This window comes from Salmo trutta, chromosome 5, assembly GCF_901001165.1.
Source record: "Salmo trutta chromosome 5, fSalTru1.1, whole genome shotgun sequence".
In the NCBI taxonomy this organism is placed as follows: Eukaryota; Metazoa; Chordata; class Actinopteri; order Salmoniformes; family Salmonidae; genus Salmo; species Salmo trutta.
This window is the reverse complement of record NC_042961.1, coordinates 62,667,133-62,684,632: the sequence shown is the minus strand read 5'-3', so window position 1 is coordinate 62,684,632 and position 17,500 is coordinate 62,667,133. Positions and strand designations below refer to the sequence as shown.

General features: G+C 47.1%; 2 protein-coding genes and 1 long non-coding RNA gene across 8 annotated transcripts in view; 2 read left to right on the top strand and 1 right to left on the bottom strand.

Moving 5' to 3' along the window:
* Positions 1 to 7,142, top strand: part of ccdc171 (coiled-coil domain containing 171) — a 64,211-nt gene extending 57,069 nt beyond the window's left edge. For 5 of the 6 annotated variants that reach the window (XM_029754663.1, XM_029754662.1, XM_029754664.1 and 2 more), the window contains 2 exons: positions 2,200 to 2,352; positions 6,641 to 7,142. In XM_029754663.1, coding sequence (XP_029610523.1) covers positions 2,200 to 2,352; positions 6,641 to 6,871 — 384 coding nt within the window. In that variant the 3' untranslated portion in view covers positions 6,872 to 7,142. Of the gene's footprint in view, positions 1 to 2,199; positions 2,353 to 6,640 lie in introns of those variants that run through there. The other variant, XM_029754666.1, reaches the window with a different exon arrangement.
* Positions 111 to 605, top strand: LOC115194749 (uncharacterized). Its single transcript, XR_003878469.1, has 2 exons — positions 111 to 228; positions 305 to 605. It is a non-coding gene; the product is annotated as an uncharacterized LOC115194749 (long non-coding RNA).
* Positions 7,143 to 11,781: 4,639 nt separating the features above from the next.
* LOC115195007 (autotransporter adhesin UpaG-like) overlaps positions 11,782 to 17,500 on the bottom strand; it is a 10,592-nt gene continuing 4,873 nt past the window's right edge. The window contains exons 2-3 of the mRNA XM_029754908.1: positions 12,346 to 12,843; positions 11,782 to 12,297 (exon numbers count right to left, since the gene is read on the bottom strand). Of these exons, the coding sequence (XP_029610768.1) occupies positions 11,782 to 12,297; positions 12,346 to 12,843 (1,014 nt within the window). The remainder of the gene's footprint in view (positions 12,298 to 12,345; positions 12,844 to 17,500) is intronic.

Below are 17,500 nucleotides of genomic sequence, written 5' to 3'. Positions count from 1 at the left end.
TCAGGTACTAGTCCTGTAGGGACACTGAGTTTAGTCTGTCAGGTACAGAGAGGAGCAGGAAGTTAGTTTAGTCTGTCAGGTACTAGTCCTGTAGGGACACTGAGTTTAGTCTGTCAGGTACAGAGAGGAGCAGGAAGTTAGTTTAGTCTGTCAGGTACTGAGAGGAGCAGGAAGTTAGTTTAGTCTGTCAGGTACTGAGAGGAGCAGGAAGTTAGTTTAGTCTGTCAGGTACTAGTCCTGTAGGGACACTGAGTTTAGTCTGTCAGGTACTAGTCCTGTAGGGACACTGAGTTTAGTCTGTCAGGTACTGAGAGGAGCAGGAAGTTAGTTTAGTCTGTCAGGTACAGAGAGGAGCAGGAAGTTAGTTTAGTCTGTGCGGTACAGAGAGGAGCAGGAAGTTAGTTTAGTCTGTCAGGTACTGAGAGGAGCAGGAAGTTAGTTTAGTCTGTCAGGTACTGAGAGGAGCAGGAAGTTAGTTTAGTCTGTCAGGTACTGAGAGGAGCAGGAAGTTAGTTTAGTCTGTCCGGTACAGAGAGGAGCAGGAAGTTAGTTTAGTCTGTCAGGTACAGAGAGGAGCAGGAAGTTAGTTTAGTCTGTCAGGTACAGAGAGGAGCAGGAAGTTAGTTTAGTCTGTCAGGTACAGAGAGGAGCAGGAAGTTAGTTTAGTCTGTCCGGTACAGAGAGGAGCAGGAAGTTAGTCCTCGTATATTCATATACATGTAATAACCATCATATGGAAGTAAACTTTGAGTCATGCGATGATATGGTGTGTGGTCCTCTCACTACGACTCAGGAAACCGTTTATCAGGCTACAGATGAAATCAGTTCTGATGAACTTCACAGGGGGGTGAAGGTGCACGGTGACGAGCTTTAATGCTCCTTTCCAATAAATATCCAATTTCTGACTCTGGTTTTTACTCTATTGGACTCTTATTTTACCAGGTTATATTGACCGAGAACACGTTGTCATTTACAGCAACGCCCTGGGGAGTAGTTACAGGGGAGAGGAGAGGGGGATGACATGATGATCGATGCTTGACTGCCGTTTTGACAAATGAAAATATATACAGTGAGGGAAAAAAAGTATTTGATCCCCTGCTGATTTTGTACGTTTGCCCACTGACAAAGAAAGGATCAGTCTATAATTATAATGGTAGGTATATTTGAACAGTGAGAGACAGAATAACAACAATAAAATCCAGAAAAACGCATGTCAAAAATATTATAAATTGATTTGCATTTTAATGAGGGAAATAAGTATTTGACCCCCTCTCAATCAGAAAGATTTCTGGCTCCCAGGTGTCTTTTATACAGGTAACGAACTGAGATTAGGAGCACACTCTTAAAGGGAGTGCTCCTAATCTCAGTTTGTTACCTGTAAAAAAGACACCTGTCCACAGAAGCAATCAATCAATCAGATTCCATTACTTTGCTCCATAATAATTGGAGCAAAGTAATGGACAACAACACTTAGGCTTCTACTTCCAGCTCATACAGTACATTCGTAAAGTATTCCGACCCCTTGACTTTTTCCACATTTTGTTACGTTACAGCCTTTTCTAAAATGTATTACATAATAGTCCTCATCAATCTACACACAATACCCCATAATGACATCACAATACCAACCCCATAATGACATCACAATTCCAACCCCATAATGACATCACAATACCAACCCCATAATGACATCACAATACCAACCCCATAATGACATCACAATACCCCAATAATGACATCACAATACCCCATAATGACAAAGAAAAAACTTTTTTTTTTTTATGTTTGCAAATGTATTAAAAAAAAATCTGAAATACCTTATTTACATAAGTATTCAGACTCTTTGCTATGAGACTCGAAATTGAGCTCAGGTGCATCCTGTTTCCATTGATCATCCTTGAGATGTTTCTACAATTTGATTAGAGTCCACCTGTGGTAAATTCAATTGATTGGACATGATTTAGAAAAGGCACACACCTGTCTATATAAGGTCCCACAGTTGACAGAGCATGTCCGAGCAAAAACCAAGCCATGAGGTCGAAGGAATTGTCCATATAGCTAGTTGGTCCTCTCAGAACTAGATCAGGTTAACATCCTCCTGGTGTTAGTTCAACACCTTTCCCTGTATATTTAAAAAAACACACACATTCACACCCTGAATAAAAACCTTTTGCTCTTTCCTCCCATGGTGCATTGCAGAGCCTGGTGGGGACGTTTTCTGAGTTATACCACGCAGCGTTCTCCAGGATTGGTTCGATGGAGAGGGAAATCTCCGCCCACCAAAGCCATGTCTCCGCTCTCCGGAAAGAACTACAAGATGCCTGTCTCAGGGAGGACCTCTGTTTCATCCCTGTAAGAGACTAGAGGGACTCTGTTTCATCCCTAGAGAGACTAGAGGACCTCTGTTTCATCCCTAGAGAGACTAGAGGACCTCTGTTTCATCCCTGTAAGAGACTAGAGGGACTCTGTTTCATCCCTAGAGAGACTAGAGGACCTCTGTTTCATCCCTAGAGAGACTAGAGGACCTCTTTCATCCCTGTAAGAGACTAGAGGGACTCTGTTTCATCCCTAGAGAGACTAGAGGACCTCTGTTTCATCCCTGTAAGAGACTAGAGGGACTCTGTTTCATCCCTGTAAGAGACTAGAGGACCTCTGTTTCATCCCTAGAGAGACTAGAGGACCTCTGTTTCATCCCTAGAGAGACTAGAGGACCTCTGTTTCATCCCTAGAGAGACTAGAGGACCTCTGTTTCATCCCTAGAGAGACTAGAGGACCTCTGTTTCATCCCTGTAAGAGACTAGAGGACCTCTGTTTCAACTAGAGACTCTTTATAGTAACACTGCTGTCCTACAACTAGAGACTCTTTATAGTAACACTGCTGTCCTACAACTAGAGACTCTTTATAGTAACACTGCTGTCCTACAACTAGAGACTCTTTATAGTAACACTGCTGTCCTACAACTAGAGACTCTTTATAGTAACACTGCTGTCCTACAACTAGAGACTCTTTATAGTAACACTGCTGTCCTACAACTAGAGACTCTTTATAGTAACACTGCTGTCCTACAACTAGAGACTCTTTATAGTAACACTGCTGTCCTACAACTAGAGACTCTTTATAGTAACACTGCTGTCCTACAACTAGAGACTCTTTATAGTAACACTGCTGTCCTACAACTAGAGACTCTTTATAGTAACACTGCTGTCCTACAACTAGAGACTCTTTATAGTAACACTGCTGTCCTACAACTAGAGACTCTTTATAGTAACACTGTCCTACAACTAGAGACTCTTTATAGTAACACTGCTGTCCTACAACTAGAGACTCTTTATAGTAACACTGCTGTCCTACAACTAGAGACTTTATAGTAACACTGTCCTACAACTAGAGACTCTTTATAGTAACACTGCTGTCCTACAACTAGAGACTCTTTATAGTAACACTGCTGTCCTACAACTAGAGACTCTTTATAGTAACACTGCTGTCCTACAACTAGAGACTCTTTATAGTAACACTGTCCTACAACTAGAGACTCTTTATAGTAACACTGCTGTCCTACAACTAGAGACTCTTTATAGTAACACTGCTGTCCTACAACTAGAGCCTCTTTATAGCACTGCTGTCCTACAACTAGAGACTCTTTATAGTAACACTGCTGTCCTACAACTAGAGACTCTTTATAGTAACACTGCTGTCCTACAACTAGAGACTCTTTATAGTAACACTGTCCTACAACTAGAGACTATTTATAGTAACACTGCTGTCCTACAACTAGAGACTCTTTATAGTAACACTGCTGTCCTACAACTAGACTCTTTATATTAACACTGCTGTCCTACAACTAGAGACTCTTTATAGTAACACTGCTGTCCTACAACTAGAGACTCTTTATAGTAACACTGCTGTCCTACAACTAGAGACTCTTTATAGTAACACTGCTGTCCTACAACTAGAGACTCTTTATGGTAACACTGCTGTCCTACAACTAGAGACTCTTTATAGTAACACTGTCCTACAACTAGAGACTCTTTATAGTAACACTGCTGTCCTACAACTAGAGACTCTTTATAGTAACACTGCTGTCCTACAACTAGAGACTCTTTATAGTAACACTGCTGTCCTACAACTAGAGACTCTTTATAGTAACACTGTCCTACAACTAGAGACTCTTTATAGTAACACTGCTGTCCTACAACTAGAGACTCTTTATGGTAACACTGCTGTCCTACAACTAGAGACTCTTTATAGTAACACTGCTGTCCTACAACTAGAGACTCTTGATAGTAAACACTGCTGTCCTACAACTAGAGACTCTTATTGTAACACTGCTGTCCTACAACTAGAGACTCTTTATAGTAACACTGCTGTCCTACAACTAGAGACTCTTTATAGTAACACTGCTGTCCTACAACTAGAGACTCTTTATAGTAACACTGCTGTCCTACAACTAGAGACTCTTTATAGTAACACTGCTGTCCTACAACTAGAGACTCTTTATAGTAACACTGCTGTCCTACAACTAGAGACTCTTTATAGTAACACTGCTGTCCTACAACTAGAGACTCTTTATAGTAACACTGCTGTCCTACAACTAGAGACTCTTTATAGTAACACTGCTGTCCTACAACTAGAGACTCTTTATAGTAACACTGCTGTCCTACAACTAGAGACTCTTTATAGTAACACTGCTGTCCTACAACTAGAGACTCTTTATAGTAACACTGTCCTACAACTAGAGACTCTTTATAGTAACACTGCTGTCCTACAACTAGAGACTCTTTATAGTAACACTGTCCTACAACTAGAGACTATTTATAGTAACACTGCTGTCCTACAACTAGAGACTCTTTATAGTAACACTGCTGTCCTACAACTAGAGACTCTTTATAGTAACACTGCTGTCCTACAACTAGAGACTCTTTATAGTAACACTGCTGTCCTACAACTAGAGACTCTTTATAGTAACACTGCTGTCCTACAACTAGAGACTCTTTATGGTAACACTGTCCTACAACTAGAGACTCTTTATAGTAACACTGCTGTCCTACAACTAGAGACTCTTTATAGTAACACTGCTGTCCTACAACTAGAGACTCTTTATAGTAACACTGCTGTCCTACAACTAGAGACTCTTTATAGTAACACTGCTGTCCTACAACTAGAGACTCTTTATAGTAACACTGTCCTACAACTAGAGACTCTTTATAGTAACACTGTCCTACAACTAGAGACTCTTTATAGTAACACTGCTGTCCTACAACTAGGGACTCTTTATAGTAACACTGCTGTCCTACAACTAGAGACTCTTTATAGTAACACTGTCCTACAACTAGAGACTCTTTATAGTAACACTGCTGTCCTACAACTAGAGACTCTTTATAGTAACACTGCTGTCCTACAACTAGAGACTCTTTATAGTAACACTGCTGTCCTACAACTAGAGACTCTTTATAGTAACACTGCTGTCCTACAACTAGAGACTCTTTATAGTAACACTGTCCTACAACTAGAGACTCTTTATAGTACACTGCTGTCCTACAACTAGAGACTCTTTATAGTAACACTGCTGTCCTACAACTAGAGACTCTTTATAGTAACACTGCTGTCCTACAACTAGAGACTCTTTATAGTAACACTGTCCTACACTAGAGACTCTTATAGTAACACTGTCCTACAACTAGAGACTCTTTATAGTAACACTGCTGTCCTACAACTAGAGACTCTTTATAGTAACACTGCTGTCCTACACTAGAGACTCTTTATGGTACACTGTCCTACACTAGAGACTCTTTATAGTAACACTGTCCTACAACTAGAGACTCTTTATAGTAACACTGCTGTCCTACAACTAGAGACTCTTTATAGTAACACTGCTGTCCTACAACTAGAGACTCTTTATAGTAACACTGCTGTCCTACAACTAGAGACTCTTTATAGTAACACTGCTGTCCTACAACTAGAGACTCTTTATAGTAACACTGCTGTCCTACAACTAGAGACTCTTTATAGTAACACTGCTGTCTCCCGTCTATCAGTTGTGGCGGACAATCCTCCTCCGATCACTGACAGTATGGAAGAACCTCTGTTTGGCTCATTTAACACCGCAGGGACTGCAGTGTCTAACAGAGTAGAAATCAGGCTTGATCCCTGTGTCTGTGTGCGTTTTTTCCTGTCGATGTATCTTTTTAATGTCTGTCTACTTTTCCAGACTTAACTTCCAAACTGTGAAATGTGTCCGTTTGACCAAACCCACAGTGACACTTTCAATAGGAAGACTTTACTTCTTAATCTGGTCGTTAATCCCCCAAAAACCGACAAGGTTTTTCTAGATGTTGTAAAGGAAGTGGTCTCAGGAAACGGCTGGATATGGACGGTCATCATTTCAATGACAGGCTGCTTTAAAGCGGGACCTCCGATTCAATTGACTCTTTTTTTTTTCTTCTTTTTTTTTTACTAAGAGCTCATTTCAAAGACTGAAAATAACTAGGATCAGTCTCTCTATATCCTCTCCCTCTCGTTTAGGACCTTCAGACTGACTAGGACTCATTTTTGTTTGGTAGTTTGTGGGACATGGATGAAAGGAAAGTTGTTTATGTGTGTTTCCATGTTCCTTAACCTTTGACCCCCCCTCTTCTTCAGGTGTGTGATTCTCAATCGTCAATGACCCCGCACCTAGACGACCCCTTTCAGCTCCTCGTTGACCCCGAAGCCCCTCCCACCGACCGCACCAACGTTCTGCTGAGGGAAGCGACAGGCCCTTCCCTCGCTCCCTCCCTCCCCTTGTCAGACCCCTCTATAAAGGCTAAGGCCAGTAAGAAGGTGCCCAAGAAGAGTCGTTCTGTACCGTCCAAGGCTCCGTCGAGAAGATAAGACCACAGCATCACTGTTATGTGTCACAGTGTATCTGTGCTGCGTCTGAAATGGATCCATATTTCCCAAAGTGCTGTTGACCAGAGACCCTTGGGTTCCCTTTGGGAACAACCCTTCGGTATACTACAGATTCCTTCCTTATAATCTGTCCTTTTTATGAAGCGTTTTGATACTGTCATAAGAGTATGAGGTAGACATTTTATTTAGCTGAAAAAAAATTCAATGACCTGTTTTTGTTCCATAAATCAGTAAACCTTTTTACCTGGAAAAATGACTACTGGCGTTTCAGTTTGGGTCATGTGATGTCGCTTACATCCAGAGATCTGCAACTGGTGAATGTGTGTGTGTGTGTGTGTGTGTGTGTGTGTGTGTGTGTGTGTGTGCGTGTGTGTGTGTGTGTGTGTGTGTGTGTGTGTGTGTGTGTGTGTGTGTGTGTGTATACACTCTTCGTGAACCCTATAATCTCTCCTAAATGTGGATCTCCCAGATACCCCCAGTACATCTACACACAGACACAAGAAAGACTGTAAAACCTAATGATCTCCTATGGCTTGTAGTCAACGTGTGTGTTTGCAACATTCAATACGTTTTAGATATTTTAATTTGCATACATCCTGTTCTAGTCATTGCCCAGCTGTTTCTGTGTCTGAAGCTCAGAGCTTGTGACTTGATGCAGCGTCATCTGTCTACCTGTCTGTCCTGAGACAGAGCGGAGGTGTCTGTACCTGTCCCCAACCACCTGCCCTCAGCCAGCCTGCTACTGTCACCTCACTGAGTGTGTGTGCGTCACTCCACTCCTGTTCTCTTCCTGCTCTGACCTGATTATTAAAACCATTGGAAGTGAAACAGTCATATCACTCAACCTCCAGGGGTACAATACCTCTAGTACCTCTAGTCCTCCATGGATACCCCTAGTACCTCTAGTCCTCCATGGATACCCCTAGTACCTCTAGTCCTCCATGGATACCCCTAGTACCTCTAGTCCTCCATGGATACCTCTAGTACCTCTAGTCCTCCATGGATACCTCTAGTACCTCTAGTCCTCCATGGATACCTCTAGTACCTCTAGTCCTCCATGGATACCTCTAGTACCTCTAGTCCTCCATGGATACCTCTAGTACCTCTAGTCCTCCATGGATACCTCTAGTACCTCTAGTCCTCCATGGATACCTCTAGTACCTCTAGTCCTCCATGGATACCCCTAGTACCTCTTGTCCTCCATGGATACCTCTAGTCCTCCATGGATACCTCTAGTACCTCTAGTCCTCCATGGATACCCCTAGTACCTCTAGTCCTCCATGGATACCCCTAGTACCTCTAGTCCTCCATGGATACCTCTAGTACCTCTAGTCCTCCATGGATACCCCTAGTACCTCTAGTCCTCCATGGATACCTCTAGTACCTCTAGTCCTCCATGGATACCCCTAGTACCTCTAGTCCTCCATGGATACGCACCAGTCCTCCATGGATACCCCTAGTACTACCACACCAGTCCTCCATGGATACCTCTAGTACTACCACACCAGTCCTCCATGGATATCTCTAGTACTACCACACCAGTCCTCCATGGATACCCCTAGTACTACCACACCAGTCCTCCATGGATACCACACCACTCCTCCATGGATACCTCTAGTACTACCACACCAGTCCTCCATGGATACCTCTAGTACTACCACACCAGTCCTCCATGGATACCCCTAGTACTACCACACCAGTCCTCCATGGATACCACACCAGTCCTCCATGGATACCCCTAGTACTACCACACCAGTCCTCCATGGATACCTCTAGTACTACCACACCAGTCCTCCATGGATACCTCTAGTACTACCACACCAGTCCTCCATGGATACCCCTAGTACTACCACACCAGTCCTCCATGGATACCACACCAGTACTCCATGGATACCCCTAGTACTACCACACCAGTCCTCCATGGATACCTCTAGTACTACCACACCAGTCCTCCATGGATACCTCTAGTACTATCACACCAGTCCTCCATGGATACCACACCAGTCCTCCATGGATACCCCCAGTACTACCACACCAGTCCTCCATGGATACCACACCAGTCCTCCATGGATACCTCTAGTACTACCACACCAGTCCTCCATGGATACCTCTAGTACTACCACACCAGTCCTCCATGGATATCACACCAGTCCTCCATGGATACCCCTAGTACTTCCACACCAGTCCTCCATGGATACCTCTAGTACTACCACACCAGTCCTCCATGGATACCACACCAGTCCTCCATGGATACCTCTAGTACTACCACACCAGTCCTCCATGGATACCTCTAGTACTACCACACCAGTCCTCCATGGATACCACACCAGTCCTCCATGGATACCCCCAGTACTACCGCACCAGTCCTCCATGGATACCACACCAGTCCTCCATGGATACCCCCAGTACTACCACACCAGTCCTCCATGGATACCTCTAGTACTACCACACCAGTCCTCCATGGATACCTCTAGTACTACCACACGAATCCTCCATGGATACCACACCAGTCCTCCATGGATACCTCTAGTACTACCACACCAGTCCTCCATGGATACCACACCAGTCCTCCATGGATACCTCTAGTACTACCACACCAGTCCTCCATGGATACCCCTAGTACTACCACACCAGTCCTCCATGGATACCACACCAGTCCTCCATGGATACCCCTAGTACTACCACACCAGTCCTCCATGGATACCTCTAGTACTACCACACCAGTCCTCCATGGATACCTCTAGTACTACCACACCAGTCCTCCATGGATACTACCACACCAGTCCTCCATGGATACCTCTAGTACTACCACACCAGTCCTCCATGGATACTCCTAGTACTACCACACCAGTCCTCCATGGATACCCCTAGTACTACCACACCAGTCCTCCATGGATACCACACCAGTCCTCCATGGGTTTTATTTTACCTTTATTTAACTAGGCAAGTCAGTTAAGAACAAATTCTTATTTTCAATGACGGTCTAGGAACAGTGGGTTAACTGCCTTGTTCAGGGGCAGAACGACAGATTTGTACCTTGTCGGCTCAGGGATTCAAACTTCAACCTTTCGGTTACTAGTCCAACTAGTCCAACGCTCTAACCACTAGGCTATGCTGGATACCTCTAGTACTACCACAGTAAATAATCTGCTCACTCTCATATATTGACATATTAAGGAAATGTATGATGGGATTAAACGTCTAAGTACTTTATTAACCTCTGATGTCATGTTAGGAGAAATCTTTCCTTATGCGGCTCTGGTTCCTGTAACGCCGCATAGAACAGGGATTATCTGTGTGAATATGAATAGGGCTCGTTTACAGTGACATGTTTCCTAACTTCCTGTCCTTGATCACTTGGTAATGTGTGACGCTCTTAGAATTGTTTACATCAAATTGAAGCTAAGTTGGCTTCTTCTGAATGGAGTCTTAAGGATCAGGCTACCCACTACGCGAGTGTATACACACACTCACTCACTCACACACACACACACACACACACACTCACTCACTCACTCACTCACTCACTCACTCACTCACTCACTCACTCACACACATACACACACACACATCCCCCTAGTGATTGCTGTGATGTCAAATTGGATCCTCTGCAAAGTGAAACTCTCTCTCTGTTTCTCTCTCTCTCTGTGTCTCTCTCTCTCTCTCTCTCTGTCTCTCTCTGTGTGTCTCTCTCTCTGTGTCTCTCTCTCTCTCTCTCTCTCTCTCTCTCTCTCTGTGTCTCTCTCTCTGTCTCTCTCTCTCTCTCTCTCTCTCTCTCTCTCTCTCTGTCTCTCTCTCTCTGTCTCTCTCTCTCTGTGTGTCTCTCTCTGTCTCTCTCTCTCTCTGTCTCTCTCTCTCTCTCTGTCTCTCTCTCTCTCTCTGTCTCTCTGTGTGTCTCTCTGTCTCTCTCTCTCTCTCTTCCCTCTCTACCTAAGGGACTCTACTAACGACATGAATGAGGAGAGCCCCTGATAGAGCAGCTTGTTTGATTTGACCCCATAGGAGTTATGAAGGGGACCAGCTCTAAGACTAATTAGTAGGGAGAAAGGTCAAATAACATACACTGTCTCTCTCACACACAGACACACAGACCATGGATTAGAGAAAGGTAAAATAACAGTCTCAAAGACAGACCGAGAGGTTAGAGAAAGAGAGAGGAGAGACAGACCGAGAGGGATCAGAGGAACGACAGAGACAGACAGAGAGGTTAGAGAAAGGGAGAGGAGAGACAGACAGAGAGGTTAGAGAAAGGGAGAGGAGAGACAGACAGAAAGGGAGAGGAGAGACAGACCGAGAGGTTAGAGAGAGGAGAGACAGACCGAGAGGTTAGAGAGAGGAGAGACAGACCGAGAGGTTAGAGAGAGGGAGCGGAGAGACAGACAGAAAGGGAGAGGAGAGACAGACAGAAAGGGAGAGGAGAGACAGACAGAAAGGGAGAGGAGAGACAGACGTATACTAAACGGAACTCAAGATGTCGCATAAGATCATTAAATATTTACCAACGTGTCACCTTGACGTGAAAACCTCTGTGGGGAAACACCAGAACGACTGAGTGGGAGCAGATAGAGAGACAGATGGAGGCAGGAGAGGGATCTTTAACTGATTGAACTTTGTAATTTTGTTTTTTGTGGTGTGGTTTTCATAGAGGGTCTCCCTGCTCCAGAGGGCTCAGGTATGAGGGTCTTTCTATAAATAATGGGGCCAGTGTGTGACATTGGGATCAACATCTCAAAATGGTTTGTAACCAAAATTAAAAAGGATTTTCATGCCGTTTTTAATGTGTACTTAGAGTAAGGGCCCTGGGCCAATGAGTTAGGGCCCTGGACCAATTAGTTAGGGCCCTGGGCCAATGAGTTAGGGCCCTGGGCCAATGAATTAGGGCCACGGGCCAATTAGTTAGGGCCCTGGGCCAATGAGTTAGGGCCCTGGGCCAATGAGTTAGGGCCCTGGGCCAATGAGTTAGGGCCCTGGGCCAATGAGTTAGGGCCCTGGGCCAATGAGTTAGGGCCACGGGCCATTGAGTTAGGGCCCTGGGCCAATGAGTTAGGGCCCTGGGCCAATGAGTCAGGGCCCTGGGCCAATGAGTCAGGGCCCTGGGCCAATGAGTCAGGGCCCTGGACCAATGAGTTAGGTCCCTGGGCCAATGAGTCAGGGCCCTGGACCAATGAGTTAGGGCCCTGGGCCAATGAGTTAGGGCCCTGGGCCATTGAGTCAGGGCCCTGGACCAATGAGTCAGGGCCCTGGGCCAATGAGTTAGGGCCCTGGGCCAATGAGTTAGGGCCCTGGGCCAATGAGTTAGGGCCCTGGGCCAATGAGTTAGGGCCACGGGCCAATGAGTTAGGGCCCTGGACCAATGAGTTAGGGCCCTGGGCCAATGAGTTAGGGCCACGGGCCAATGAGTTAGGGCCCTGGGCCAATGAATAAGGGCCACGGGCCAATTAGTTAGGGCCCTGGGCCAATGAGTTAGGGCCCTGGGCCAATGAGTTAGGGCCCTGGGCCAATGAGTTAGGGCCCTGGGCCAATGAGTTAGGGCCCTGGGCCAATGAGTTAGGGCCACGGGCCATTGAGTTAGGGCCCTGGGCCAATGAGTTAGGGCCCTGGGCCAATGAGTCAGGGCCCTGAGCCAATGAGTCAGGGCCCTGGGCCAATGAGTCAGGGCCCTGGACCAATGAGTTAGGTCCCTGGGCCAATGAGTCAGGGCCCTGGACCAATGAGTTAGGGCCCTGGGCCAATGAGTTAGGGCCCTGGGCCATTGAGTCAGGGCCCTGGACCAATGAGTCAGGGCCCTGGGCCAATGAGTTAGGGCCCTGGGCCAATGAGTTAGGGCCCTGGGCCAATGAGTTAGGGCCCTGGGCCAATGAGTTAGGGCCACGGGCCAATGAGTTAGGGCCCTGGACCAATGAGTTAGGGCCCTGGGCCAATGAGTTAGGGCCACGGGCCAATGAGTTAGGGCCCTGGGCCAATGAATCAAGGACTCAAGCTATGGCCAAATGACTTAATCTATCCCTTTTATCTCTCCCTCTATCCTTCCCTCTCTCTATCCCTCCATCCTTCCCTCTCCCCCTCCCTCTATCTCTCCCTCTCTCTCTCCCTCTCTCTCCCTCTAGCCATCCCTCTCTCTCTCCCTCTCTCTATCCCTCTCTCTATCCCCCTATCTATCCCTCTATCCTTCCCTCCCTCCCCCTATCTCTCTCTCTCTCTCTCTATCCCTCTATCCATCCCTCTCTCTATCCTCTCTCTATCCCTCTATCCATCCCTCTCTCTCTCCCTCTTATCCTTCACTCCATATATCCCTCTATCCATCCCTCTCTCTATCCTCTCTCTCTCCCTCTAGCCATCCCTCTAGCCATCCCTCTCTATCCCTCTCTCTATCCCTCTCTCTATCCCTCTCTCTATCCCTCTCTCTATCCCTCTCTCTCTCCCTCTAGCCATCCCTCTATCCCTCTCTCTCTCCCTCTATCCATCCCTCTCTCTATCCTCTCTCTCTCCCTCTAGCCATCCCTCTAGCCATCCCTCTCTCTATCCCTCTCTCTATCCCTCTCTCTATCCCTCTCTCTATCCCTCTCTCTATCCTCTCTCTCTCCCTCTATCCATCCCTCTCTCTATCCCTCTCTCTCTCCCTCTATCCATCCCTCTCTCTATCCTCTCTATCCCTCTAGCCATCCCTCTCTCTATCCCTCTATCCTTCACTCCATATATCCCTCTATCCATCCCTCTCTCTATCCCTCTTATCCTTCACTCCATATATCCCTCTATCTATCCCTCCTTATAGCAGAGGATAAGTCCTGTCCACCTTGGAAGAACAGAAAGTATAAGTTAGCGAGATTGATAAAAAAGTTAAGATGGAGAGAGAGAGTTGTGAGGATAGGAAGGCCCCAGTCCCAGGTCTCTTGTCATCATCTCATCTTATACCTGTCTGTCTATAGCTCGTACCTAGAGGCACGTTAGGCTGAGAAACCAAGGTTATTCTCAGGGGTTCAAATTCAAGTCTAAGTTTTATTTTGCATTCACAGTACATTTAGAAGTGAAGAAAAGTTTTTGCTAGAGGCGGAACGCCTGAGTTGTCCCTCTTTGTCCTCCCTCTCCCATCTCTCTCTCTCTCCCATCTCGCTCCCTCTCCCATCTCTCTCCCTCTCCCTCTCCCATCTCTCTCCCTCTCCCATCTCTCTCTCTCCCATCTCTCTCCCTCTCCCATCTCTCTCTCTCTCCCATCTCTCTCCCTCTCCCATCTCTCTCCCATCTCTCTCCCTCTCCCATCTCTCTCTCTCTCCCATCTCTCTCCCTCTCCCATCTCGCTCCCTCTCCCATCTCTCTCCCTCTCCCATCTCTCTCTCTCTCTCCCATCTCTCTCCCTCTCCCATCTCTCTCTCTCTCTCCCATCTCTCTCCCTCTCCCATCTCTCTGCCATCTCTCCCTCTCCCATCTCTCTCTCTCTCTCCCTCTCCCATCTCTCTCTCCCATCTCTCTGTCCCTCTCCCATCTCTCTCTCCCATCTCTCCCTGTCCAATCTCTTCCTCTCTCCCTCTTTCTCTCCCTCTCCCATCTCTCTCCCTCTCCCATCTCTCTCTCTCTCCCATCTCTCTCCCTCTCCCATATCTCTCTCTCCCATCTCTCCCTCTCCCATCTCTTCCTCTCTCCCTCCCTCCCTCCTCCCTCTCTCTCTGGATGTGTCCTGATTGGCCCCCTATTCACTATATAGTCCCTCTGATGTAAAATAGTGCACTATATAGGGAATAGGGTGTATAGTAGTGTACTATATAGGGAATAGGGTCTATAGTAGTGTACTATATAGGGAATAGGTTCTATAGTAGTGTACTATATAGGGAATAGGGTCTATAGTAGTACACTATATAGGGAATAGGGTCTATAGTAGTGTACTATATAGGGAATAGGGTCTATAGTAGTACACTATATAGGGAATAGGGTCTATAGTAGTGCACTATATAGGGAGTCATTGTGGACATTCTCTCCTCAAAGTGATGTCATCGCCACATCTTCATGACATAGTGCTGAGGTCAGCGTTTCCAACGTTCCGCAGGGTGGTTTCAATGGGTTGGCCTAGGGGCGGGCTTACTCCGCTCTTCGTCCCCCTGCGGGAGGGGTGTGTGTGTGTGTATGTGTGTGTAAGACACCCCTACTCCCTTATCCTCCCTCCTCCTCCCCTCTCCAATCCTCCCTCCTCCTCCCTCCTCCCTCATCCCCCCTACTCCCATCCTCCCTCCTCCTCCCTCATCCCCCCTACTCCCATCCTTCCTCCTCTCCCTCATCCCCCTCTCTCCCATCCTTCCTCCTCTCCCTCATCCCCCTCTCTCCCATCCTCCCTCCTCCTCCCTCATCCCCCTCTCTCCCATCCTTCCTCCTCCCCCTCTCTCCCATCCTCCCTCCTCCTCCTCCCTCATCCCCCTCTCTCCCATCCTCCCTTCTGCTCCCTCATCTCTCCCATCCTCCCTTCTCCTCCCTCATCACTCCCATCCTCCCTCCTCCCCCCTATTCCCATCTTCCTCCCTCCTCCCTCATCCTCCTCTCTCCCATCCTCCCTCCCTCATCCCCCTCTCTCCCATCCTCCCTCCTCCTCCCTCATCCCCCTCTCTCCCATCCTCCCTCCTCCTCATCCCCCTCTCTCCCATCCTCCCCCCTCCTCATCCCCCTCTCTCCCATCCTCCCTCCTCCTCCCTCTTCCCCCTCTCTCCCATCCTCTCTCCTCCTCCCTCCTCCCCCTCTCTCCCATCCTCCCTCCTCCTCCCTCATCCCCCTCTCTCCCATCCTCCCCCCTCCTCATCCCCCTCTCTCCCATCCTCCCTCCTCCTCCCTCATCCCCCTCTCTCCCATCCTCCCTCCTCCTCATCCCCCTCTCTCCCATCCTCCCCCCTCCTCATCCCCCTCTCTCCCATCCTCCCTCCTCCCTCATCCCCCTCTCTCCCATCCTCCCTCCTCCTCCCTCATCCCCCTCTCTCCCATCCTCCCTCCTCCTCCTCCCTCATCCCCCTCTCTCCCATCCTCCCTCCTCCTCCCTCATCCCCCTCTCTCCCATCCTCCCCCCTCCTCATCCCTCATCCCCCTCTCTCTTATCCTCGACCTGCAGTCCTAATCACAGACCCAGAGATGGTTTAAAGGACTGAACTCCTCTTTTGGGACCCTAGTGATTGTGGACGGTTCTGGGCTATTTTGGGGTGGTGGTGTCAGAGATGAGGGAGGAGGGGTGTCTTACACAAACACACACACACACACACACACACACACATACTCATGCACACACACACGTGCTCGCATCTTCTGTCAAATCTACCATTCCAGTGTTTTACTTGCTATATTGTATTTACTTTGCCACCATGGACTATTTATTGCCTTTACCTCCCTTATCTCACCTCATTTGCTCACATTGTATATAGACTTATTTTTCTACTGTGTTATTGACTGTATGTTTGTTTTACTCCATGTGTAACTCTGTGTTGTTGTATGTTGTCAAACTGCTTTGCTTTATCTTGGCCAGGTCGCAGTTGTAAATGAGAACTTGTTCTCAACTTGCCTACCTGGTTAAATAAAGGTAAAATAAATTAAAAAATAAAATAAATGTTTTTAGCATTGGTTAGTACATAAGATGTTTGGATGGACGCTGGAGGGGTTGATTGCTGTGTTAAGGGGGACCTGGTATTAGGATTGGATGTCCAGGCAGTATTCAACGTCCATCCATGTCAGAAGTTGACATGGAAACTGACCACTAGGGGCAACAGTGAACACTGTTATAATCAAGGAGTTTCAGTTTTGCAAGGGCATTGTGGGGGATGGGCATCTGCTTCTGATTCCAAAGGTATTTTTTTTTTTAGCCTATTCAAAACATGAACCCTTACCTTAACTATTCGGATTTAATTCCTAGCCTTAAAAATGTGGATTTAATTCCTAGCCTTGAATATTTGGGTTTAATTCCTAGCCTTGAATATTTGGGTTTAATTCCTAGCCTTGAATATTTGGGTTTAATTCCTAGCCTTAAAAGTGTGGATTTAATTCCTAGCCTTAAACATTTGGATTTAATTCCTAGCCTTAAAAATTTGGAGTTAATACCTAAACTTAAAACAAATGTGACATTTTTTTCTGTGAAAAACATGGATGAACATTTCTGACATGAGACTGTGAGAGCTTGTAGTGGATGGCACTTAGGGTTGAAGGGCTCTCCAGGGGACCTGGGGTTAGGGAGGTTGGTAGGGGACCTGGGGTTAGGGTTAGGGGGGTTGGTAGGGGACCTGGGGTTAGGGAGGTTGGTAGGGGACCTGGGGTTAGGGAGGTTGGTAGGGGACCTGGGGTTAGGGTTAGGGGGGTTGGTAGGGGACCTGGGGTTAGGGAGGTTGGTAGGGGACCTGGGGTTAGGGTTAGGGGGGTTGGTAGGGGACCTGGGGTTAGGGAGGTTGGTAGGGGACCTGGGGTTAGGGGGGTTAGTAGGGGACCTGGGGTTAGGGGGGTTGGTAGGGGACCTGGGGTTAGGGAGGTTGGTAGGGGACCTGGGGTTAGGGAGGTTAGTAGGGGACCTGGGGTTAGGGAGGTTGGTGGTGGACCTGGGGTTAGGGAGGTTGGTAGGGGACCTGGGGTTAGGGAGGTTGGTAGGGGACCTGGGGTTAG